The following is a 27,630-nucleotide window of genomic DNA, read 5'->3' as shown; positions in this document are numbered from 1 at the left end:
ACATTAACTTGTAGCAGGATGGAAGAGATATATCAAACATCAGCTATTCATTCGGTGTTGCTCTTATCGATTCCCTTTCCTGTCTTAAAGATCTGTTTTCATTGGACAAACAGCTAGATTGATTTACACAAACCTGCTGTGTCCATTAAGGCCGACTTTGGTTAAAATGCTCACGTTACTTCTAGAGCAATACACTGGGAAGAACTGTGTAAACACGAATCTGCAACACACACAGGCTTCAGTCGGGATTTGTTTAGACTGTGGGGATACTCTGAACGCCATTCGTTTGTCATTTCCCTGGTGGTGACTGTAAGTAGAGCGTACTCCACATTGCCATATTTCCTACCAGATTGTTGCATTTGGAAAATATTGAATGTTTTGTTTTGTGCAGTTGCTTATTTTGTGAGAGGAATATTCTCAGAGCTGAAACAATGGGACGATAAATTTTGGCTTCTTGGGTTTGTGGATGTCAGATCCGGTGGTTAGTCCAAAACTAATGGCTTTCAAATGAGCAACAAATGGTTTATTTTCTTTATTTGTCCCTTTTTTTCAGTCATCTTTAACAGTACATAAATGACTTGTTTGTTTTGTTCTGATTTCATCCACACTGAATTTTGGTTTTAGACAGGCTCCAGAATCTCTAAATATCAAATTTGTCAGATTTCCTTCAAACTACCAGTGTACTTCTGCTAGTCTAAAATCTATTAAAAACACAACCAAAATAGGTCAGACGGCTGTAAACAGAATATCATGTGTGTCTTCTGGCACTTGTCCAGGAAGCTCTGCAGTGCTGGATATATAGAGCCTTTTTCACAGAGTTGTGAATTCTTCAAGACTGCTGATCAGATCTCTCTCGTAGAGATGCAGTAATTTACAAGTGTCTGTTCCATCGTGTGCAGTTGTGATTTGAGGCGAACCACCCACTGTTTATTTTAAAAAGTCCATAGCACAGGGTGACCCAGGATTGAGAGAGAAGTTGAAGACTAAATTATTAGCCCTCTTGTGAAATCTTTTTTTTTCTTTTTCAAATAATTCCCAAGTGATGTTTAACAGACCAAGTTAATATTGTTCTAATATTTTTTTTCTGGATAAAGTCTTACTTCTTGTAGTTTGGATGGAAGAAACTTTTTGAAAAATTTGTATTATAACCTTTACAAATTTCTTTTCTGATTGGCTACAGAGTTTTAACTAACTAACCTAGTTGCCTAATTAATTCAATTCAATTCAGCTTTATTTGTATAGCGCTTTTACAATGTAGATTGTGTCAAAGCAGCTTCACATAAATGGTCATAGTAACTGGAACAGTGTAGTTCAGTTTTTTAGTGTTTAAGTTCAGTTCAGTTCAGTTTAGCTCAGTTCAGTGTGATTTAATCATTACTGAGAGTTCAAACACTGAAGAGCAAATTCATCGATGCGTAGCTCTACCAATCCTGAACTATGCGAGGCAGTGGCAACAGCGGAGAGGGAAAAAAAAACTTCACCTGATGGGAGTGAAGAAAAAAAACCTTGAGAGAACCAGACTCAGTTGGGCACGACCATTTTAATTTCTCCGCTGGCCAAAAGTCTTGCAGAGCAGAGCTTCAGTCGCCGTAGTGGAGGCTGGAAGATGGCCTCAGCGAAGACTCGTCTGTCCCTGGAGCGTCGCTGGAAACACTGTAAAACCCAACAGTAACTTTATCAAATGAAATCAAAATTTACAGAAAGTTAATTCTACTTATTTGAAAAGAGTTTTGAACTCAGTGTTGAAGGTAATAAATTAATTGAATATCTCATTATTTAAGCTTAAATGGAGTAAGTTCACAGTACTCATATAGATTCGTTTTTAAACTTAAATGATTTGTTGCAATCGGTTTCCTAAAACAGTTCGAGTTGCGTTAACTTATTGGGTTTTACAGTACTCAGTTGGTTTGAGTTCTCTTCATTTATTGGGTTTAACTGTGCTCAAATTGCTTCGTTTACTTAAATGGATTAACTTCACAGTACACATTAGGATTAGTTTTTGACCTTAAATGGTTTGTTGCAATCGGTTTATTTCCTCAAAGGGTTTGAGGTACCTTAACGTTTTGGGTTTTACAATGTAGGCTTTTAAATTACACTTTAAGCAGAATACTTGTATATTCAGGGTGCGAACTACAGGAGAGCTACAGAAATTTGACAGTGTGTTATTTTGACGTGCAGTTTCAGTATTGTGTAATGTGATCATTGATTATTGTGTAAAAGTGCAAAAATATCATTCATTCATGCATGACAGTGATTTACACCTCACTTAAAAAAGATAACTACACATGCTATTCTTGTCATGAGCATCAAGGTGTGGGAACGCTTAGGAGCAAAGTCCAGTCATGTCATGGACTGACAGGCAGATGCTTTCATATTGACGTTGAGACACTGCTTATTCATTTTCCGAAACAAATGATCAAATGATGTGGCATTGCGTTTCGTTTTATTTGCTTCATACAGTAGGCCAAAACAATTTTCTTTTTTTTAAACACCATGACATTGCTGTAAACTTGTTGGACAATTAAGCTGAAAGCAGGATAAACTTGACAAAATGGAGCCCCTTTTTAATGGTGTTTCTTTTATTTTTAAATGTTCAATTATGTGTTACCAGAGTGAAAAGTGAGACCCCATGACATTCTATAGTCGTATGCAAAATAAAAAAGCATATGCTGTCCTTAGTGCCATCATCTTGAACTTGTAGAAAAATGATATATGACAATGCAATATGACAAGGTTATTTATTTATTTTTGTTGTTAAGTGAAGCATATTTGTGTTTGTTGATTTTATATGAAAGTATTCGTCTTATAGAAGCACTGCAGGTAAACACTAGACAAGATGTTCTGTTGTTTAGGCTGCCTTTGTTTGTCCATGTAATAATAAATCCCTCAAAAGATTTTTTCAAGCATCAAAAAAAGTTATTTATGGGAAAACAAGAGCTTTTTAGCAAGAAAGTAAACGAAAACTATTGTGGTGTTTTGTTAAATTAGCCTACTTTGTAATATTAGGTACAATTATATAGAAATATTTGTTTCATATTTATAGATTCGCGGTTTCTGCCGAGTGTGCCGGCTGGGATGAGAATCAGCACCTCCAAGTCTGGGGCCATGGTGCTCCGTTGTTGTAAAGAAGGAGCTTAGCCGAAAGACAAAGCTTTCGATTTACCAGTTGTTCCTACTTTCACCTATGGTCATGAGCGAAAGGACAAGATCTCTGATACAAGCAGCCGAAATGAGTTTCCATTGCAGCGTGGCAGGGTGCACCCTTATAGGTGAGGAGCTCTGTCACCCGGGAGAAGCTCAGAGTAGAGCTGCTGCTCCTCCACATTGAGAAAAGTCAGCTGAGGTGGCTCGGACATCTGTTTTGGATGCCTCCTGGATGCCTACCTAGGGAGGTGTTTCTTTAAAAAAAATATTGTATATTTAAATAAAAAATATTATTTGCTAAGACAAAAACAAAAAAAAGTCATTGGAGGTATAGATTCCTGGCTCATACGGGATATGACGTTTTATCTCAACCAATTCATGGACTGATGTTCTGAAAAGCAGGTCATCTGGCAAACACCTGAGCATCAGACCATAGGGCGGCCCTTGACACCAAAATCACACCCCATGCTGAGTTAATTACTAAATGCTTAAAGGCAACCAGTGAAGGAAAGCTGTGGTTTTGACACCAGATATCACTGATTGTTTTGCCGGATTCAGGGCCTCACCCACAGCAGACCACCAGCATTACAGAACCATAGCACAGAGACTGGCACCGTCACAGAGATGGCCTTGCGTCAGGCTTTCTCTGAAGTTTTAAACCATCGCCAAAACAACAGCCACAAGTGTCATGTTTTCCAGCTGTTTTCTGCAGTTCTGTTGACAGTGCCTGACTCATAACGTTTAAGGCTGGGGAGGAGAGCCGATTTTGCATGCAGTGTGTCAGTTGGCCAGTTGGCTCTGGGTTTATGAGAGCAGATGCTAATGAATGATATCACCTCTTTTTGCTCATATGGGACCTGGATTTCCAAATCCTCCCCCCAGTAAAGAGGCTTTAGGCTTCACTACCCCCTTAACAGAGTGAAATAAACACTTCAGCGGCCAGTTGTTATTTAAGATTGCAAGTTGGTTGAGTGCACAAATTCACTTCCAAAATTCGTGTCACAGAAATCTGCTAAACAATAATACATTAATACTGGCCACTTCTTTGGAGAGCTGATTCCAAAAGGAAGCATATGAGAGCGTGTAACAATGTACTCTCCATGACCAGAAAGCTTATTATGACCACAACAGAATTATCTGTTGAGGTTTGACTTCACTTACATAATTAAAATCATTAGAATTCCCTTATATGCGAGACTTCTCAAATAGTCTAGTGGTTTGGAGGCTGAACTCTCCAGCTGAAGTCTGCCATACCACACATAGCATCTCGTTCAGCTAAGGAAGATGTAAAAAAGGGTTTTATTTCATGTCAGAAGCTCTCAAAAAGTATCAAGATTTTGTTTAGATGCTTTTTCTGCTTCTGTAGGGTTAAAACTAAGGGGGTAGTTCACCCAAAAATATACATTTACTCACTATTTAACCCCTTCAAGTGGTTACTTCCAAAACTTATGAACACAAAAGATGATAATCTGAGGACAGTTGGAAAAACCAATTCGATGGAAGTCAATGGTTACAGATTTCCAGCTTTCTTCAAAATATCTTCAATTGTGTTCGACAGAAGGAAGAACATCAAACAGGTTCAAGTGAAGCAAGGCAAGGCAAGTTAATTTATATAGCACATTTCATGCACAATAGTGATTCAAAGTGCTTTACATAAACAAGTGACCGAATTATAAGTTTTGGTTAAACTATCTTTTTAAGCATTTAAGTGTGTTTGATTTGGACAAACTTTGACTTAAATGATATTTCTGAAGCTTTGTCTTTTTCTGCTTTAGTGGCCTAGATATTAGTTTCAACATTGACTCACTTGTTAAAACTACTCCCAATAATAATAAAGTCCTTCTGGGAATATTTTCTCCTGCATAAAAATTGAAAAACAGCCCCTCCTATGGATTTTTCTCTATATTTCTCTTGAGTATTATAATTGCTACAGGGTGCCTTGTGTTATTGTTTAAGAAATTCAACATGTGAGGCAGTGGAAATGTGGAATGGAGTATGAAATGTAGTAAAAGTGAACATGCAGGTTCTACACTGTGTTTTAAACAAAGACTTCGCCATTGTGATGATTTGTTTTTGTCTTGTTCCGTTTATTTATGTTTTCAGTCCCTAAGAAAGAACTTCTGCTACAATTTAAACCAGAAAGAAGATGTATGTATTAGTGGCACTTGTTGATTTTCACCATGAAAGGATTAATTTAATCAGAACCAGGATATATAATCAGAATATAGTCAGTTAAAAAGTCAGACTTAGCATCAGTTTAGTTAACCTAACCTTTGTAACGTTCACTTTCTTGAATTTTCTTAAGAATTAGTCCATCATTGTAAATGTCAACTAATCAGAATTGTCAAGCTTTTAATCAAAATGTCAAAGTTGCTTATTTCTATAGGCTACAACAATGTGTGATGATCAGCAAATGTAACCATTCCAAATGTTTTAATGGATAAATAAAAGAATTGTATTCGCTTGTTCTCTAATAATACTAAAGATCATGCACAGTGCTTTACTTATTTGCTTAAAATTTGGTCAATCACAAATTTATACAAATTTTCCCCAATCCACAGCGTCAAATCGGTCCTGAGCTCCACTAAAGTCAAAAGTCTTTCAAGTGATTTTCTGGGTTGAACTCTTAATAATCAGACTTTTTCTCTGACATGTCCTTACAGGCAAGGCCTAAAGGCGAAGGACTGACTCCATACCAAGGCAAGAAAAGGTGCTTTGGTGAATACAAGTGCCCAAAGTGCAAAAGGAAGTGGATGAGTGGAAACTCTTGGGCCAACATGGGACAGGAATGCATCAAATGCCATATCAATGTTTATCCTCATAAACAGGTACGGTATCCATCTTCTAACAGTTCATAAATGTGACACTGTATTACTTAACTAGGACACATGCAGGTTTATCTGATCTGTCAGTTAGCTGTGTGAGCACATACGGTGTGAAGTTCTTATGGATGGGGCCCAGCAGGTATACTTGAAACCTGAGACACAAACCCAAGACATCTGTCTAACCCAAATACCTCTTGAACTAAAGGAGGGGTCCTTTTTCGGGAAGTAACAAACTTATCTAGACTATTGAAAATAACAGTTCCAAAAGGGGGCTTTAACTGTGATGCCTTGGAAGAATAATTTTGAGTTCCCCATATATATGTCCATATAATCAGCGAAGAACCATTGAAAGAGTGTTTTCTGACTTTAATCTGAAGTTACTTTATACTTATAAAAATAAACATTCTCAATTGGCTCAATTGGATTGTATGAAACAATTTTCCATGCATGAAAACAATTTTCATTACACTGCAGGTTCTTTAGTGATTTATTTTTTACATTATAAAAGTTTTTTTTTTACTTTAAAAAAAATGGTTGTTAAAAAAATTTTCATTAAAATGGTCTTATGGGCAACCAAAATATTTTGCCATTGCTGTAAACCCCCTACCTCAAAAGAATATGATTTTTTTTAAGAGTGTAAACCAGGGGGGGCCAACCCTGTTCCTGGAGAGCCACCTTCCTGCAGATTTCAGTTGCAACCCATGTCAAACACACCTGAACCAATTAATTAGGACCTAAACACCACGTGATAATTACAGGCAGGTGTGTTTGATATGGGTTGCAACTGAAATCTGCAGGAAGGGGGCTCTCCAGGAACAGGGTTGGCCACCCCTGGTGTAAACCAATAATGGAAAAAGTGCAAAAAAGTATATATTTCAAATGCATGAATGCCAATAAAGAAACCAATTTTAAAAATAGACAACTGTATAATTGGCAAATTATAATAGCTGTATTTAGGTTGATGTTAATGTTTTAGACTGAAAGAACATTGATGAAGTTGGGTATTTGCACATGAACCACATTTTAAGGTGATTTTCTGAAACATACTAAATATGCTGAAAGACTAGATTCTTAAAGAGGCCTTATTGTGCATTATAAAAGGTCATATTTTGGTTTTGGGGGGTCTCCAACAACATGCTGATATGCATGCATAAAAAAAACACTTTCATTGTCTTATAATATGCATTTATTCTTATTAATTATCCTAACGACTCCCATATGATTTTTTCAGTTATTCATTTGTTTCCACACCTCTCCTTTGCTTGAGGCTAATCTGTGCTGATTGGTCCGATGACCCAGTCTGTTGTGATTGGTCAACTGCGTTTGGCGCAAGACAGAGAGAAACGCCCAGCAGGAATGCATTAAAGCAATGCAGTTAAACACCAGAATATTACTCTATTCTTAACCACAACCCCAAGTAATAACAGCGATACACATTCTGAGTTAATCCACACAGTGGCAAAAGTTGAACTATTTTGAAAATTGACCATGCAGCGTGTGTGAGGAACAGCTGATGGTGGTTGTAGTAACAAACAGCAGGAGATCGCAAGCACAAAGCACATTTAAATTGGTAAAGGAAGAAGCTCTCATCGCGTTTTCAATAGCCCCATACAAATTTAACCCAAGAGATACAGTAAAAGCAGTGATCTATAACAGATACTTGATTACAACTTACAACACACAATTAAAAACATATTTTGCAAACTACAGAAAATGAGACAACCATTTTAATCACACTTCACTTTTTGTAGGAAGGAGGAACAATTACAGGATCTGGAGGAAGAAGAAACTGGTCCATACAAACAGTTACTGACAAAGTCCCATACATTAGTAGTCTTTGCTGATCCTTCTTTACTAACAAACGGCCAACGAATCCCATGTTGCAGGGTAGTTATTGTATAAATCATCAGAAAAATGACAGAAACAAACACTGCACACGGTTGGTTATACTGTGGTGTTAAAAATTAACTTTACCCTTTATTTCCCACAGCCGCATGTCTGGCCATTTCTCAGGGATAGTAATCTTTGTGTCATGATCAATCCCATCATCCCTCGCACTCAGCTAGTGTATAAAGAGAAAGGCACGTTCACGTTTCACCAGATCAAGCAGTTCATATTTGGTATTGTTTAGGTTCGATGTTGATATTAACAGGCAAAAGATCTTGACGAATGATAAATCATTTAAATGACTCTAAGTCAAATCTTTTATTTAAAAAAAATATATTTTTAAACAAGTTTTACTTTCAGATTTAACCCTCAGCTGGATGTTTTCATTCACTTAGAGCTGTGTTGCACACTGCATGGAAGGTCATTTACAAAAACCCATAATAGGGGCTCTTTAAATTACATCTGCAGTCTCACTGGTTAAACTTGCTTTTAAGAATCACCTACATCATTCTAGGAAAGTAAGCATGCAAATAGATCTTTTTAGCAGCTCTCGAGAGGAAAGCATTCATTGCAATTACCTTCCCTACAAGTACTTTTGCATCCAAATGCATTAGCAGCGGTTGTGCTGAAGGAACCATCTGTTGAGAAGGCCAGCTCTTCCACTGGACAGAGTATTATAGCTAATTCCCTTCTGACAAGCAAATTCTTTAGCTTTTCAGTCTCACCCACTTAACATGTTTCCTGCAGTAAGCGTGTGAGATGTGCAGCTCACTGCAATATATATCAAAAAAGCCTTTAAGGGTTTGCAGCTGGCTGACTTTCCCTGTAACCCAAGCAAACATACCAAAAGTTCTGCTTTTATTGTTCTCTCACAATGGAAATCATTCTTCCAATGTCTGCAGTATGGAAATCGTTCAATTCTCCAGATCATATGCAGTAAAGGATTTTATATCCCCAGCCGCTCCCGATGGACGATTAACTGAAAGTATCTGAATAGTGCCAATGCCACACTGCTGTATAAAATAGCCAGACCTGTGCCAGAATCTGCTGGAGAAGCAGGCGTCCAGAGATCCCTGCTTTTATCATTCTCATATTTAACGACATGCGCAGGGAACACGGCTGACATCTTTACAGTATGAGAGCAGACATGGAGCAGAGGCATTACATAAAGTCCTCCCAAGTTTCCTGCATTTTTTTTTTTGTTTTGGCAGGAATTCATCCTGTTTATTAGAAGCATCAGCAATCCACCACTGCCAAATTATTAATTCAAAGAGGTACCAGATATTTCCTCTTATTATCATTCACAAAAGCCTTTGGCTCCCAAGCAAACACTCCCTTGGGTTGCAGCACTGTCTCCTCCCAATGGCCCGTCGTAACCTGGTTTTCCGTAATTCACCGAGCGCAACTGAGACATACAGGAAAGAATAACAAGATTGTAAAACGATCTTCCAAAAGCAATGGGTGGGAAAACAAATAATTGCAGAAGTATTATTTGTGATCAACAGCCAAAAAGATTTGGCTTGCGCATGTTCTCAGTGTCTTTTGCTTCGCATCCAAGACAAAGACTCACTATAGAGTCTTCCCTCCCTGGTTGTCATCCTGAGCGATGGAATTCTGTAGGCATCTAAAATTGCTTGGAATCCTCTAGTGTAATAATCGAGGGAAAAAAAATGAAGTATTAACAACAAAACATGTACCGCTGGCAACGATTACAAACACAACGAGGGCGAATTGGCTCTTGATAGCAGTCCTAAACAAATTTCTGACACACCCCTGCGGTTGGTCCATTGTGGTTTGAGACTTGGACTTATTGGAGATCCTGACACTTGGTCTCCAAAACCATATCTCCAAAGAGTCTGGCCAAACGCTAAAAGAGAGTTCCAATTTCAACCTGACTGCTGTTGTAGACAGAAATACACAAGTGTGATTGACATGTTCTGCTCCTCTCAGCGTCCTTTAGAGAAACCCGACGGCCTGGACGTTTCCGACCAGAGCAAGGAGCATCCGCAGCATCTGTGTGAGAAGTGCAAAGTCCTGGGCTACTACTGCCGCCGCGTGCAATAAAGAGGATCCCGAGGTCGTCTATCCCCCTTTCCCATCGCTTCGCCTACCAAGCACTCCAAGATAAAGTGAAAAGTGCCAAAATATTCATGTAAATATCTCTAACGCTAGTAATGGCTTTGTGTATCAGCCGCATGCGAGCATTTATTGTGTATAATGGACATGTTTGGGACAGTATTTCTATCCGTACGGGACGCAGTGGATTACCTCACCATTGCGTCCCCTGGTTGTGTGTTTACAGACTCCCTTCATTCTCCCTGCCAAGTGAACTATGAGGATGTGCCGAGTGCTAAAGGTGTCATGTTAGGTTGCTCATACAAAGTGTGCCTTTGAAGAGTTTTTTTTGGGTCAATAGCACATCATATTAACTGTGAATTAACAGAGGGATAATGGACTTTCCATCCCTGGCTTTTGTGTCACATATTTATTTATGTTTGTATATCGTTTTTTGTAGTGCAATTGAATGAACTAAACTGGGATTATTTCATCTGGACAGGAATTGTCTGACCCCACCTCTTGCCATTAAAAACTACTGTAGAATAGAACTTGCTAATGCTTCGGTTTAGCGCATCAGGTAGTTTGTGTCTTTCACATACACATAGAAATTGCCAAACACAAGATTCTTTTTGTGTGATGTTGGCTCAATGCAGTCACACAGAGGATTTGAATCAAGCTGTTTGGCATCTATGCAAAACCATTGCAGATTATGCAGTTTCTTTTGTTGTCGCATGAAGTGTATGGATGAACGAAACAAAGCCATGACTAGCTGATCGTCACCGTCCTTTGAAATGTGATCACGCATGTTGCCGGAGAACTGCTTCAAACGTCTTAGAAACCCAGGTTAAGCTGAAGTATTTTGGTACAAGGGTCAAAATGTGAGCTTTTCGGTCCGTGTGCTAGCATATAATAACATAGCCTGTTTTTCACTGAGATATTCGCCTCAGGATATAGAGTGTGTTTATAGGCACATCTTAGATGAAATGGTCTACATGTGTCTTAAATGAACACTGCTCAAGAAAATGTCAAATAGTTAATTCGCTATTATGTAAACATTTATTTTTAAATTCAAAATTCACTCTTAAAAATATAAGGTTTTCCAAAACAACCTTACAGTGAAAAAAAGCAACACTCCACTTTTAAAAAAGGGAACTTTACGCAATGATATTACGCATCGCTTGAAAATACTTCTGAATCATCTCGCACAAATGTCCCCATGGTTGTAAGGCACACTCCCTGTGCAAGCAGACTGTCATGTTGGTTATACTGACGCAAACTAGGCGATTTTCAAGTGTTACGCAATGTCATCAAGTTTCATGATTATGATGAAGAAAGGAGTGTAGAGTCATATCGACCTAGAAAATAGCAACTTTTCATTTTACGTCAGCCACGATTTTGTCATCGGAGATAAATTTGGGAAATCCTAAAAAATTCCTGAAATCCTAGACTGAAATCGGTGATCTTTGATCATTGGTTTGACATGTTCACTGACAAACACTTAATGCCTATTGCCATCAGATTTTTCCTGTGATGAAGTTCTGGCAGTGTCAGAAGATTTCAGACACTTTCCTGCAGTGTGACAACAACTGCGATGATTGTCAATCCAAGAATTAATAGGAGCTCCGTATTTGATGATGCGATCCATGCAACAATTCAAATGACCGAGGGGAAATGACAAAACAGTTTTTTTTCTTGTTATGTTATTGAGACTCGCCGAGTGCAAATTTGCCGCTACAGATTGTTTACATTTGCTGTGAGGAATCATTTCAGAGTGCGGGATAGTGAAAGTGTCACGGGTGGATGATGTCCAACTCCGTGGGTGTTTTCTTTGGTGTTTGATGCGTCTTCATTGTCGCTCAGTCTGACTTTATGACATGAGATCTTACAGTGTAACATGGAAGATATGTTCATGCAGTCTGACATGCTACAATCATTCAGGATTATAAAATAAAAAATAAATATAAAATAAAAATTGCATCGTGTGAGCCGGCCTTTACTGCATGTAACTACAGAAGAACCAATCATAAAATAGGAAAATAATCGAAACTCTTTTGTCATTTTTGAGTGAGAGGCTAATGGCCTAATCCAATCCAATTCATCGGTTTATGCTAAGCTAAGCTAAGCTAAAAGTGCTCCCTCCAGACCTGGGGATTGGCTAAAATATGTAAAAAACGGTAAAACTCAACTGTTTAACTCGAGGAGAGATGTAAAATGAAAAATAAGTGGAGTGTTCATCTCAAAAATCTTTATAGTAATTTAAAAATGTCATTTATGTAAAGTGCTGTTTGTAGATGCCAACAAATAACCTTAATTTCAGAGTTTTGAGCTTGACCCTTGCACTAAATTAAGTTTTATTAAAGAGATTTTCCAGTGTTTACACAATTATTCTGATCTTATTTCAGTATGAAATCCTTAATGTTTATTGTCTAACCCCCGTATACGTATGCTTAAGCATAACATGCATAACTGATGAATTCCACCCTGTTTATACTGTGATTTTTGGGAAGTGTTTTCTATCCGAGTGGACAAATATATTGTTGTAAAGGGAAAAGAAGGACAAAGTAAGTAATCCTGAAGAGATTTTGAGAAGTAATAAAACAACACTTTGGGTACATGTGATTGGTCAGAAGATATTTCGGCTTGACAGAATTATGACAGAAGCATGTTAATATTGGATGGAAGTATGTGTGCGCAGGATCTCATATAAATATATGTGCCGTTACCTCTCACTATGGCTCACACACAGTACTAACTGATCGTATTTGAGTGTGACCCAGAACTATTGAACAATAAATGTAGCTTTACGTGTTCCAGCGGGAAGTTGTCGGTGGATTTTGTGAGAATTGAGGTTGCTTTGTTAATCCTAGATGTACATATGAAGTTACATGCATTTATACAATGTGTATAATTGTTTACTTATCTTTGGAGTCCACATATTTTGTGTCAAATTTTAGTTCATGTTTCATTTATTGGGATAAACTTTGATATCTTGATTGAAGGGAACGCCTTGTGCCTTAACTCGGTTTGTTCATGAGATGATCGAGGAGATGTTGTGTATGATCACGTATGAGGCATAAAAAAAAGCCGGTTAGATGCCTAAAAATGTAAATAAGCGAATTCTGCTTAACTGAACATTTTTATTTCATTATGGGAAATTCAAGCAGTACAAACTGCCAGGGAGTCAATCATTAGATCACAGTTAAATTAAAAACAAAGCTGTTTCTGTAAGTCGCTACTTTGTTCATTGGACGTCGTCATTGTTTCTGAGAGCCTTTATTTCTTGGTAACTGTGTTTTTGCTAACGGTGTTGCTAATGGCTTCACTCTGCGTACATTCTTACACGCCAAGGTTTACTTCAGGCCTCATTTAGGCTGGAATGAGTTACTCTGCTTTCTGATAAACACAATAATGAATGGCGTAATGAAAATAACCAGCAAAATAAGTGATTCCTGCGCATTCACCTTGACGTTTATAGCTGGTAGTCTGCACGTTAGGATTTCCTTGCATCTTTGGGATCAATTTAAACTCAAACGACCGAACGCACCACTAGATAAAGGCCTCGATTTGCTTTCCTAAAGCAAAATTGTTGCATTGCACTATTGTAAAATGACCCAGAGTTTTGTAAATGTTGAAGTTAGAATTGCGCATTTGAGCTTCCCCTGATTTCTGTCCTATCAAATGGAAGACAGAGCTTGTGGTGTTGAAAGTGTACATGCATTTAAAACTATAGAAAGTGCTTTTCGCGCATGTGATTTTGTCTTGAAATACATATACTTGACTTTTATAGCTCACTTTCAATATAAACGTGTTATTTTCTATTAAAGGTATGTGTATTTTGGAAACAATATAATGATTTTGGAGCAATTTTATATCCAGAAGAGATTTTTTGTCGCTTTTTGTTTTCCATTACAAAGATACTAGTATGTGTTTTGTGTATATATTCGATCGCCATTATTATCAATTTAGTTATTTCAAAATTGTTATGATGCAATATTAAAACTTTGTATGTGAAAAAGGGCAACTTGCTGAGATGCAAAAGAGCTGGGAGTTTTTTTCTTTCTTCGATATATCTTCGGTTATATCCTACAGAAATATTTATGGAAGGATTTTGTTCTTTTTTTTAACAATTCAATTCTTTTTTGTATAAAATATGCAACAGAAGCTACTCTATGAAGAAAATATTGATGATTACATAGAATATTATTCAAAGGTTGGTACATAATTATTATGCCCTTACAAGCCATTTTTATGTGTGTGTTTTAGTATATAGTTGCCTTAGTTATGAGCATATGTGTGCTTTGATTCATTGTGTGTCTGTTATACAGCATGAATGTTGTGATTTGCATTTATAGGAAATCTTTAACGCTCGTTCTAACATCACAAACAGCTGTTTTTCATATAAAAGACTGACTCACACACTGTAAGTCACAGGGCCTTTTTACTGAGGTGTTTTATACAGTGGCAAAAAGACGTGACTAACTCCAGTCATTGACCATAACACTGTATTGCACGTACAAACGTTTTACATGGTTGAAATGTGTTAGTGAATCAGGCCCATACTGTATGAAACTGTGAGCCATCTCCAGTTACTGCCAAGTCCAGGAATGATGTCGAAATGTTTTTCTTCGTATGTAAAAAAATGGAAAGAAATCCAAGACTATTTTTCAAAACAAGTGTGTGGGACTGAAGTTTGCATGTGCATGTTTTATTTGTTTAAATGAATCAAGAAATATAATTTGTGCAATGTATTCTTATTTAATATTAATACGTTTAATTCTTGCTAAGGTATCTTTTGTAGATTACACTTCTAGATGTTAGTCATTAATAATGCCTCCGTTCACTCCTAGGATTTCCAGTACCATTAATAGATTTACTGAATGTACTGATTTAACACTCATTTTTGTAATGTCTGTAAAATATTTGTCGTCATATTGGAGTGGACAGAGCAACAGAAAGCCTTGATGAAGGAATGTACCAGAATGTAAGATGAGATGAAATCTGTTGCTCGATGTCCATGAAACGGCATTCCGATATGTGCCTTATTTGTTAGTTAGAAAAACTGAAGACTGTGCTTTTAGAAGTTTGTTCAATTAAAACATGACTAAAAGAAATACGTCTCTCTTTCATTTGTTTGTGCATGCATTGATATATAGGTACTGTATATACTTCTGTTCAGTTTGGGCCAAATATACTGTGTGTACAGCCTGTTCTGGGATTTCAACATATTCTTTGGCACGTCTCTGGGTGTTGGGAAATTGTGTCCATTTTAAATCAGTCATGCTGAAGGCAGTATGGACTGATTAATTATTTAGATACGGTCCTTGGGAATGATGCTTGTGTAATTGAAAACCAAAGTCTAAAGCCTTGGGGAGAAGTTGTCATTCTGACATCACATCTATTTAATGTTGAACAGGCCGAGGAGCGTTTCTTTTTGGGTGTGTCCACACTTGTAGTTTGGATATCTTGGTTCATTTGGTCGAGATTTGAAAAGAAAAATGACATGACTGATACATTTGGCCCCGATTTGCTTAACCCTTATGTGCTGTTGGGGATGTTTTCATCCACTCTGGAGTCTTAATTTGGCCATAACTTTCTCTGGGTTTAAGCAGATGGAATGATTTTTGTGGACAAATCTTATTTTGATACATATTTTAAGAAACTGCTTTGAAAATGTAAAAAAAAAAATCAACAAACTTGGGCAAATTTACTACCCTTTCCTGAAGTCCATTATAATGACATTTTTTGATTGCAAAGCCATAACAACATATATAATCATGCATTCTTAATTGTTGCTGGTTGTTTATATTGGGAAAAGTTAAAATGTCAATCAAATTTTTTCTGTTGATCATCAGTTGAAGTGAAAAAGAGCTTAGTTTCTGGCTTAAAATTATATAGTTGTATGGAGTATAGTGTGCACGAGTGGAGACCTCTGAGAAAAATAATAAGCAGCTCAGCTTTCAGAACATAGTAAGTGTATTGATTCTTGCACACTATAATTTGTTGTTTTGCTCCATGGAACTCCATACAAAACTTTTTTGTACAGGCCTATCTAAACAGTTAATACTGCCAACTGATGATCACAGTAAAATTACAGTTTCCCACTTTCGAACAGGGAAAAACACTAACAATTAGGAATGCATGGTTATATGGTGTCATGGCTTTGTATTTAAAAATGTCCTTATAAAGGAAGCCAATGGGGCACAACGGCCACGGAAATAAAGTCAATTTGAACAGTACACAAGGGTTAATGTTTATACAAAAAAAAATAAACTTGATTATTTTGTTACAAAAAAAAATAAAAAATTCAAACAATGCTGTGCTAAATGCACTCCTTGTATGTGCATATACAATGAAATTTCTTTTATGAATTCACAACTTGTGAAACCTTATGCCAAGTTTACACTCATTTTTAGCTCTGATTTTTACTCGTTGACATACACTACTGGTCAAAAGCTTGGGGTCAGTAGGATTTTTAAAATATTTTAAAATAAACTTATCCTGCTCACCAAAGCTGCATTTATTTCATAGTGAAATGTTATTGCACTATAAAATAACTGGAATATAATAATTTATTCCAGTGATTTTAAAGATTAATTTTCAGCTTCATTACTCCAGTCTTCAGAGTCACATGGTTTTTCAGAAATCACTCTAATAATAATATTAATTATTATTATTGGTAATTTTAATAAAATCAATAATTACTGAAGTAAAAATTTATTTTGAAACTACATACAATTAGTAATAAATATTTAATAAATATTTACTATTTATTTTACATGTAATAAATGTTGCCTTGATAAACAGAATTATTTTCTTAAAAAAATAAAATAAAAAAACATGAAAAAAAAAACTCGCCACAAACTTTTGTCCGGTAGTGTACTTTGTGAAAATACCTGAAATCGGAATCAAATTGGTGTTTGTTTACACAAGTGACAGTCAAGCTGTGTGAATGATCAATGATGCTATCTGAGAAAATATATTTGTATCAAATATTACATATTAATATAAAATATTTGGTATGCTAATCATCTTGACCTGTCTGTGATTCAAATTCCTGCCGTGTGAAATAAGTTCTGACCTACAGCCAATCAGAAAGTTTTTTTTTTTTTTTTTCATTTTTTATGAGAATAAATAAGCTTTACAAAAACATTAAACTAAACAAAGCAGAAACATTTGTCGTAGCATCTTGGAGAATTTTTTTTGGCCTCCAAATCTCAACTCTGATCTCACGTGTGATCTTGATTGTTTGAGAGCCAAACAAATTGTCAACGACTGTTTCCAGTGTGTATTCTCCTGTCCCTGATCAATCTTGCAGTGTGAAAAACACTGTGATCCACAACTCTGAAAATCACGCAGTGTGAATTTAGCATTAAAGTAAACAAACCACAAGATTTACATGAGCTTCACACGGCTATTCACATTTAAGATACTGTCTTAACACATTTCCTTGTGTCAATATTTGTTTACAGTAAAATGTTAGTTTTATAAAATAGCACACAAATTCCTAACAAACACAAATAAAGATCTGCTTCATGATGTAGTTCTGACACATGTATTCTACAGTAATGTGTAATATTGTGGGAAAAAAAAGCTTCAGTATGCTGTAGTCTTTATGGTTGTATTTAGTGACATCAAAGCATCGTTTACACACTTTGAACGTCTGATATTTGAAACGAGATTCATCATAAAGCTTTGGAAAGTTGATGAAGCAATGCTTCAAAAGCAGCCATCACCAGTGAACACGCTTTCAGTTTCAGCTGGGCTCTGAAAAGCACAGGTCTGAAGACACAGATGTGTATTTTTTCACTCAGCTTAATTACTTGTAATGATTGTAAACATATGAGCGCTGTATGTGAAGGTTAAAACTTGGCAATGAAGCTGGCTTTACTCTCGAAGCCAACTTTAAGTAATTGGTCTACACATTCCAAATCCCTTAAACTTCACTAGAGGGTGGAGGCCCAAATTATATCAAGTTTGTTGCAACAATGCAGACTTAAACAGAACGGGAATGAGAACGTCTCTATAGCAACATTGCAATCGGAGAAGTCAAACAAAGCCGCCGTGAGTTCATACCCCATATGGTTTCATTTAAGAGAAAGCAGTGTTTTCCACAAAGCTTCATAATTTACTTTCATAAGGCATTACTGTGATAAGCTACACCTACACGCCGTCTGAAACGGACCGCTCATTTTCATTTCAGGCTATGTGGATGTCAGTTATAATGGAACACAGCTGACGATCTCCTATTCCCAACTGTCTCTGCAACTATTGTGTTAAACATGTTCGGAGGATTCTTGCTGAATGTTTCACACTGGAGGTGGAGAGGCTTCATAGCCAAACAGGATGTCATATCCTGCTTTGGGGGACAGGAAATCTTGTTGCTGGATAGAGACTAAAAAAAGCTTTTAGGATCATTCTCAGGAAGATTTAAAAAGCCTGCCACGCAACCAGATATACGTACTGCTGAAGTTGTAGCCGACCCTCATCTGGAAAACAGCCTTGAGTCATTAAAAAAAAAAAATGGGCACAGGATGCAAATATCCTGGAAGAAATTCCATATGTCAAAACCAGTTCTGTGTGTAATTTATTTATTTAAAATGCCTCCTGGGGTTTCTCTGGCATCGTTCTTAGAAGGTAAACAATCTCCATATAGCATTTATCCTCATTTCAAAACCAAAAAATGGCTTTAACAGAGTACATTTCCTCAATGCCCAAGGTGTTTGACCCATAAGCAAGGCTTCTTGTGTAGGAGTAAGTTATAACCATACGCACTGAGTCTTTTGCTTACTTAGCAAGCATAAAACATGTTAACGAATCCACAGACTCACACATTTAAATGGCGATAGGTAAGTACTGTAGAAAAAATACATGCGTAAAGACTTTTGGTTCGATTAAAATCAAAAATGTCCTGGGTTACTGGAGTTCTCCACAGTCTGTGATGGCAACCTTCTTCACAGTTCCTCCATCATGCAGGCCATAGGACTCCATCAGAGAGACCGTCTCCATTCCCTCTTTGACCTGTCCAAACACAACATGTTTCCCATCTAGCCTGAAATAAAATGACACAAACATCATTTCAAAGCTTAAGCAAAACCAAGGTAATGATTGAATCTCCTCAGCAGCGTACCATTCTGTTTTTGCAGTGCAGATGAAAAACTGAGAACCATTTGTGTTTGGTCCAGAGTTTGCCATTGACAAAATACCTACATGAAAAAGAGAGAGATAAAAAAAAAAAAAATCAGACCACCTTCTGCGTTACTGCATGCTTTTTACAGGCAAATTTGTCACTTTAAATCATTTAATGATATAGAGATTCAGGGAAAATCTAACAATCAACAGTTCCACAATAACAAGCAGAGAAGAAGTTTTACAAAGCAGCAGGAGGTACTGGACCCAACACAACATCTGGGTTGGGTAAGTTACGGCTCTCTACAACAATTACATCCAGTCATGTATTACACAACCCAACACTATTTGCCCATATTCATCTATCAAGACGGTTTGTGGTGTAGGATCTCCCTGGCACCAAAAAAGTGCATTGGGATACGCTGGCTTTTAGAAAGTAGGTCAATTGTTTAAAGATTACAAAATCAGTTCCAGCAATTGAGGGAGCCCTACCGCCACCTTGTGGACTCATTCAGAGCACATGCTCATACAGTTTGTGCACATTTTGACAAATTGTGCTGAATCAGATCCCAGAGGAACTCAATAGATTAGATACTCTGTCAAATGAACTCTCAGATTTTTACAGAAATCAACTTTACCTACATTGAGAGTTTCTAATTAATTATTATTTGTTTTGATAATTTATTATTCATTGCCCATCTGCAACTTATTTCATGGAAAGATCAACATAGCTAAACACATATTACATAATAACAGCAACTTCATTCATCAAAATGGGATTATTAAAAAAAACACACCAGATTTTAGATTAAAAATTTATATATTTAGCTGGTGTTGTTTTGACTTTGAGACTTTATAAAAACATCCATCAAACTACTTTGTATTAAATCCTTGTGTAGAAGTCTTTCAAATTTTATATTTTAACACAGTATGTTTTATGGTGAGTGAGGCTTGACAGTGTTCAAATCCAATTCAGCATCTAGTATATACATTTGGGTCATACCTGGTCTCAAAAACAACATCGATACAACTTTACAATTGGTGGCTTTCACTAGTATGTGCTTGATTTGAAATTTATAATTTGTTACAATGTGTAAATACATGTTCTTACATTGTACTTATGATTGATTAAACCTGCATGTCATTACATATGCAATTAATTTCTGTAATTACATTTTTAATTACACTGTTGACCATCCCTTACACCTTAACCCATACTCAAATCGACCTATACCACCACCTGTCCCACAACACTACCAGTATCCCACCTCAAGAGCACCAGACGTGTTGAACACTCATATAAATATGAACACAGCAAATGAATTGTTTTAATTTATTCGATGCAAGTACATAGTAGTTAAGACCACCTAATATAAAATGGGACCATAACATTTGGAAAGTGTCTTTCATTTAATTTTGCTGTAAACATATTTTTCAATTTTCCATAGAAGCTTACAACTTATTTACAATTTGAGCATTTTACAGAATATTTATCAGCTGAACACCCCAACCTCACACCCAAAAAATTACTTTTGCACAGGAATGAATCAATGCAGGAATGCATAAATATATAAAGCAAACAAACTAAATGTTCCATACAGTGCCAGAAATTAACTTTTAACATTAAGAGGCAATATACAATTAATTCCAGGTGCATTTTCACATACATCAACAGCATTTATGTGGTCTTTTATGGCTGTATTTTAATTGTACCGATCATTTTAACCAACTACTAGAAACTGTTTATAACAAAAACAATTTAAAGCTGAACGTAAATTATAAATTTTTAACACAACAAAAAAATGTAAACCAAAAATGTATGACTATTTTTTGCATCTTAAAAAAAGTGTTTATATTTTTTTGTGCCATTTATGACACATGCCCCCATTTAATCCTGACCCTGAATGGATGGACGGACCGTATTATGGTCTTTTATTATTTATATAATACCCTTTATTATTGTGCCTGCTCATGGGAAGTAGTATACAATAGTGAGTGACATCACCTGCTCCAGTGTGTTTCAGCTTGAAATTCTCATCGTTAAATTTCTTTCCATATATAGACTTTCCACCAGTGCCATTGTGATTAGTGAAATCTCCACCCTGTCAACAGAACATCAGTCAATAAATGGCCTTGGGACCAAACTTTTTACACAAAAACAATAAAAAACTGTAGCAAAATAATAGTCACCTGACACATGAACTCTGGGATGATTCTGTGAAACACTGAACCTTTATATCCAAAACCATGCTCTCCTGTACACAGGGCGCGAAAGTTTGCTGAAAGACAAGAACCATCGTGTATTATTTGTTTATCCTTACGCATTGATGTTTAGTTGTTATATTATATACTTTTTTATTGTTTATTGAATATATTCAGTTGGTTGTATGTTTTGCAAGTTAGGGTTAGGTTCCACAGTATAGTCATTATATTGGATGAAATGCACGTGTTCTTACCAACAGTTTTGGGTACAACATCAGCGAAAAGCTGCAAATAAAATATGAAAACCGGTCTTTAGAATATTTGATGATTAATTAATAAAATAATACTACTAGCAAAAATATTGTAATTCTATACATTTAGTCGTATTTAACATTAAAATGACTGCTAAAAACGATATCATTTATCATGTTACTTTCTGTCATTGGAAGACATGGCAAGAAGAAATGTATTACTATTATAATAAACTAATAAAAAATGTACTTTGTGAATTGATATATTTGTATAATAAATCGACTTTTCGGTCTTTCTTCGTTCATTTATTCTTAGTTAACGTTACTTACAACAAGTATAATAATAAAGCACGACTTGCCTCAATAATAATTCTTCCAATGAACTCGCCGTCAGCTGCAATATCCATAAACACAACAGGGTTCTTTCCTGGTCCTGAAAGCAGCCTGCTCGCAGCGAGTGAGACAGAGCAATATTTCAAACGGCTTTTCATCTGTAACATTCTTGCTGTAGAGTTGAAAACCCATCAACAAATACATGAAAGAAAATAATCAGTGTTCAAGGTTATAACCGCGTTCACCATCGAGCTGTCAACTGTACACAAAAACACGTGACGTGTTCTTCTACGGTTAAAGGCATGAGGTCGTGTAAAACGGTCAAAATGAAGGCAACAGCGGCGCCACGTGGTGTGAGGAGTCAAAAAGAAATTATTTTCATAACTGTAAACAAAACTTGGATAGTCATTTTTTATTATTAAAGGCAAGTATGAAATCGCATTTTATCTAAAAATGATCGCCCCAGAGTTTATTATAGCTTTTTAACAGAGTTTTGTCTCGTCTATGAGCTTAGCAAGGCATCACGTTTGTTTAGGCATTATTTCGTCTTTTATCTCATTATTTATACTCTATAAATATAAGTCTTAATTTAGATGTATATCATAAAAGTCATAACGCCTAAACGTTTGAAACAACAAAAAAAAAAGGGAATTTGACTGTACTTAGGTTGTACCTGACTATAATTTGCCAATATTCGATTCAACCTTTTTTATTTGGACAAAGAAAATTTTCTACTTTTCTTAAAAGATGCGATTTGCTTTCACTCACACTAAAACAATGCTTAAAAACGTTTCCTGAACTTCTAGTCTATTTCGCATGTCAACCCTGCTGAAAAAAACAGCATTGAGTATGCTGGTAAGGTATATGTATTAAAGCTGGTGTGCTGGTCTGGTATGCTGCTTTTAATGCTGGTTCTGGTGGTCTCGATGCTGGTCTTGCTGGTCTCAATGCTGGGCAAAACCAGCATTGAAACCAGCAAGGCAGTATCAAAACATACCTTACCAGCATATGCTGTTTTTTTCACCAGGGAAATGTTATATCCTTCAACAAAAATGATCTACCAAATGAAATTCTAAGTCTTTTTAGTTTTTTTTCTTCTTTTTATTAACATAAATATTCACTCATGTCTCATTGGTTTACTTTTAAAAAAATTTTTTTTTACCTATTTTAATTTGAATTTGCGGATGTTCTTATTTTGTATTTTTTTAAAGAATTATGAAGAAAAATAAACTTTTTTGTAGCTTGAATATTTGGTAAACGTAGTATGTCTAGATTTAATTTACATTTCTCACTACTTGCAACACATTGCTCACATTTGCATACACCAATGGTAGCAAAGTAATTATTTAAATAGACAAAACTACTCAAGGCAGCCAATGTCTCAGAACAAATCTTAGTGAATCAATTCTAAAGTTTAAGTCCAACTTTCTACTACTTTATTTTTCCTCAATGTGTTCTCTTGAGGATGCCTTTTTATTAGTCTGCCAGTGGTTACCAAAGAGTTCTGCTTGCTTTGTCTGTGGTTGTTTTCTTGTAAAACCTGTGGTTTTTGCAGCTATTGAAGCACACACTTAATAAAAGACCAGAAAAACCGCAATCTTGTTTCATCTGAATACATATTTATTAGATAAATATTAGGATGTCACAGCATCTAACTACATACAGTTTTGCAAGACTAAAAATCACAATTAGTTTTTTGTTTTTTTTCTTTCTTCTGACCAGTTTAGAATATGAAATGATTGTACAACAGAATGTACAAGCAAAGACAACTGCAACGTTTGGTGCCAATCACCTCAAGATTGTACCTCATTGTTTTTGTTTTACATTTTCCTGATCGTGATATCAAAATTGTACAAACTCTGGATTTTGGTTACAATCTTTTGGAACCGCTTCTGGCCCCTGTGTCCCTATTGTCCAATTGAATTCCCCCCCAAAGGATTTTCTTCATCATCTTCTGTAGCACCTTATTAAGTACACAAGAAATGGAGCAATACACATAAGCTAAATATTACACAAATGTAAAACAAATGTGTCTTTTTTTTTCTTTTATCTCCCCTCCCCGAATTCCTCAGTCAATGTGGGATGAGTATTTTACAAAAGTGAACAAATGCTTCGAGGTTCCACAGACACTAACAAACACAGATTCATTTTACCCAATTTAGATTCTGATGGGAGGATGCAAGCTTTACAAATTCTAAATACACAATGCACATTCCCCTGGGGAAAATGAATACATTTCTGTTAACGTGTCTCTATTTATCATTTACATATGTACATGCATCCCTAATGTGCCCCTTCCCCCCTTTTCCTTCGACCCTCTCCGAACCCTGAACAAACTCACACACGCTCACACACACACACACACACACACACACACTCACACAGTCCAGTTGGTTCAAGGCTTTGTGTTCCTGCCTCGGTGCCCACTGTCTCCTCAACGACTGTACATGGATAGCACAGTTTAAAGTTCAGTTTATGCCTATTTGTGTCTACAAAGTGGGAACGAGTATGTGGCAGTGCATCTTTGAAAAAGGATATACAAGTGAACAACAGGACAAACGCTATAGAACTTGAACCCACATTTTCCTGCTGGAGTTCCAAGTGTTTCAATTGTCGACGACAAACATCATTTCTTTTGTACATAATTCTACACCAAGAAGAACAGAAGAAAACAAACAAACTAGAAACGTAATATTGCAATTCATACAAAATAACTTAAAACCGATAAACGCATCCCAAACTAATAATCGATAACAATCGTAGCTCTTCGATAGTCTTTGAGAAATCATGGAAATGTCATTATTATAATGTCATAAATACTGAGAAACTATTTGCCAGGGTCATTTTGATTTAAAAGCAAAGAAAATACAGAAAAAATAAACATTTTGTGAAAATCGACTGATCTGCTGTTATAAAAGGACTCACAGAGCACTGATTGATGCATCAATGGGTGTTGTTGAGATAGCTTAATCATGTAAATGAATTAAAAAGTACAATCTATAAATACAGTATAGAAGACATCCTAAAAACACTTTCTTCATTGTTTGCTGTAGAATTACCGTGTAAACAAAATGATAAAAGTGGGACAAATTACACATTTCAATCTAATTCAATTGGGAAATGGTCTCTTTAAAACCGCTTTGGGCCACCTTCTCAAATCAGGGTGCATAACTTTGGTAATCTATGGACATCTTGAGAATAAAATGTACATATTTTGTACAAAGAAAACACAATTATATGAACAATATATTGTGCATTATAAAATAAAACGTTACCATGACAGTTCATGAATAAAAGGCTGAATTAAAACGAGAACTAAAATAAAAGGAGATTGGCAACTGAGTGTTTTAACATCATATGCAGTTTGTGGGGTGCAAACGGTACACTGAGAGCCTAAATTGACCAAGCCTCATGCATGACAGAGAAGACGAGATGACACAAAACTGACTGACTACCCTTCCAAAAGCCAACTGCTTTCTTCTTTTACTGCGACCGCCAATGTGGAGAGTCCAATCTGTCGGAAGATGTTGTGGATACAGAAACGTTTGCGATCCTGTCTCGAGAAGGAAACATGACACATATGTCTGAAAGTGCTGGACATATGAATCGCATCGTCCTGCGGCGTGAGCGACTTTTCGCAGGACTCCCATCGCTAGTCTCTGGGATGGGAGGATTAAAATGGTTCCTGTGGTCGAGAGGTGAGCTTTTCTTCCCTTTTGTTGTCTCCTTTACAAGCTTCTAGGTGCAGTTTGACGCATTCTCTTGTGCTTTTTTTTTGTTTGTTTTTTTTTTTTGTATATGATGGAGATGGACAGACGAACAGTGTGGACATCCAGCGGACGAGGATTTGGGAAGCCGTGGTGGTAAGAGCTTGGAAGAACAGACCTTCAAGAGATTGCGGACACACAGAGGCCGGTACAGGAAGAAATATATATATTTATATATTTATATATCTGCTTTCTATTCAGGTCTTCTTTTCACAAAAGGAAAAAAATCTGAATTAAAAATGCTACAATACTTTCCTAGTGAGCGCACACGCAGTTCTGTGTGACGCATTCGTATGAACTGATTATAGCTGCACATGTATTTCCAATAGTATTGAAAGATATCACTTTAGTGCCAACCAACATGGCTGCCATATAAGCGTGGAAAAGGTTGCTTGTAAAAGAGTGAGATTATTTACACGAGGAAGAGGCAAAAGGATGGCTGTTTCCTGTTTGCAAAGTACAGAGTCAGTCTTCAGGTGCCTCTCCGTTCCTGACAGCCAAACTATCCAAGGGCCTGTGGGAAAAGGCCGACTAGAGGAAGTCAGTTGTTCTCAAAGAGGGAAAGCAGATCGTCGTTGCTGCTGCTCGGAAGGTCTGGAGGGTCTAAGTATGACAGCAGCTCGTCTGGGTTCGCCAGTTCTGGAAGAAGCTGCGGAGGATAGGACAGACAGATGTTTAGCATCTAGAAAACTCACAAGAGTAGGGATATGTTGGGTTCAATGTAAGTTGAGCTCATACAACAGTATTATGCCACAAATAAAGATACTTTAGACTCCTCATTGTAATCAAGATTATAGTTAGAATGGATGAGGGACAACTACTTTTTATGCATCTAATAACTGTCCACATTAAACCTGTCAAAGGCTTGGTGTTATTTAAGCTGTAAAGATGTTTAAATATTCATTTAAACAGTTGTTTTAGGGTTTGTTCACATAAAAACAAATGTGCTGTCATGATTTACTCACTCTCAGGTTGCTCCAAACCCATAAGACTTTAATCATTGGAACATGATGAGTGATTTTTGTCCCTCTACTTCAAGCCTATTCTCTAAATAAAAGGACACTTAAAATGCTTGTCAAAGCAGGAATAAAACTGGGGTCACATGGGAGTGTTAGAGGGTCCGGTAGGACTTTATAATAACTACACACTATTAATCATTTAATAAGCATTAACAAATAGTGAATACATTATCTGTTAAGCATTTTCAGACGTTAATAAGTTGTTTAGAAGTTTAGCTACAAATGCTGTATTCTAGACTCAAAAGCACATTTAAAAGGTGTTTAATGACTGTAAGTTCATACATTGCTAATGATTATTTTGTCATTACGTATTGCAGTATTTACAAACTAGTTATTTAAAAATAGTTGGTGCTATTTTAAGATCATTCAGAATGAGTAAGTAAATGATTAATAAACTATTTAAATTAACATTCATACATCTTATTATTCAGGCATATAATAATGGTTATTTGTATGTTAATGCTTTATTAAGCCAACTTCATCCAGTTTTGTGACCTAATCTAAAGTGAGGACTATATATGCTTTATAAATCCCTCATATGGTAAGAGACAATTAAAGGCTCAGTTATATTCTAAACAGGAAAGAAGAAAATAAATTAGTTTATTAATTTCTAATCATTTGAAGATACACAAATGAAACTATTAATTGAAAATAAATCTTTGCAATATTAACTACAAATAAAGTTACAGTACAGTTTAAACTTTGCTAAATAACTTTAAAACGCTGTATCATAATATCTTGTTAAATTATTATATACTTGTTGTTTTATCCAATTTTATTCAATTGCAATTAATCCTAATTGTATTTTGACACTCCTGTTATTGGGCAATGTTTAAAGTTTACCATCATCTTTTTTTAGATAAGATTGTTAACATTTATTGTTAATTTAATACTGAGCCTTTAATTGTCATTTATCAGGCAGCATAAATAGTCCTCACTTTAGATTAGGTCACAAAACTGGATGAAGTTAAGTCAATAAAGCACTTACTAACATACATAATAACCATTACCATATGCC

General features: G+C 36.1%; 3 protein-coding genes across 16 annotated transcripts in view; 1 reads left to right on the top strand and 2 right to left on the bottom strand.

The window, feature by feature from the left end:
* Positions 1-15,025, top strand: part of zcchc24 (zinc finger, CCHC domain containing 24) — a 67,454-nt gene extending 52,429 nt beyond the window's left edge. The window contains exons 3-4 of one of the 2 annotated variants that reach the window (XR_012388592.1): positions 5,808-6,605; positions 6,783-11,894. Coding sequence is in view for 1 of the 2 variants with exons in the window: in NM_001098388.2 (NP_001091858.1) it covers positions 5,808-5,972; positions 9,807-9,920 (279 nt within the window). In the remaining variant the exon portion in view is untranslated. Of the gene's footprint in view, positions 1-5,807; positions 6,606-6,782 lie in introns of both variants that reach the window. The other variant, NM_001098388.2, reaches the window with a different exon arrangement.
* A 3,460-nt stretch (positions 15,026-18,485) lies between these two features.
* On the bottom strand, positions 18,486-22,087 carry ppifa (peptidylprolyl isomerase Fa). The gene is given in 6 exon segments (NM_001004626.1): positions 18,486-18,963; positions 19,042-19,117; positions 21,046-21,142; positions 21,231-21,319; positions 21,497-21,527; positions 21,853-22,087. Coding segments are annotated over 6 exon segments (570 nt in total). The 5' UTR covers positions 21,994-22,087; the 3' UTR covers positions 18,486-18,827.
* A 1,338-nt stretch (positions 22,088-23,425) lies between these two features.
* The window catches only part of zmiz1a (zinc finger, MIZ-type containing 1a), a 249,761-nt gene continuing 245,556 nt past the window's right edge, over positions 23,426-27,630 (bottom strand). For 12 of the 13 annotated variants that reach the window (XM_005156853.6, XM_009307322.5, XM_005156854.6 and 9 more), the window contains one exon: positions 23,426-26,242. In XM_005156853.6, the coding sequence (XP_005156910.1) occupies positions 26,135-26,242 (108 nt within the window). In that variant the 3' untranslated portion in view covers positions 23,426-26,134. 13 annotated transcript variants of the gene reach the window in all.

The sequence above is a fragment of the Danio rerio genome, chromosome 13 (assembly GCF_049306965.1).
Source record: "Danio rerio strain Tuebingen ecotype United States chromosome 13, GRCz12tu, whole genome shotgun sequence".
Lineage (NCBI taxonomy): Eukaryota > Metazoa > Chordata > Actinopteri > Cypriniformes > Danionidae > Danio > Danio rerio.
Note: the sequence above shows the minus strand (reverse complement) of the source record. Positions and strands in the feature narration are given on the sequence as shown.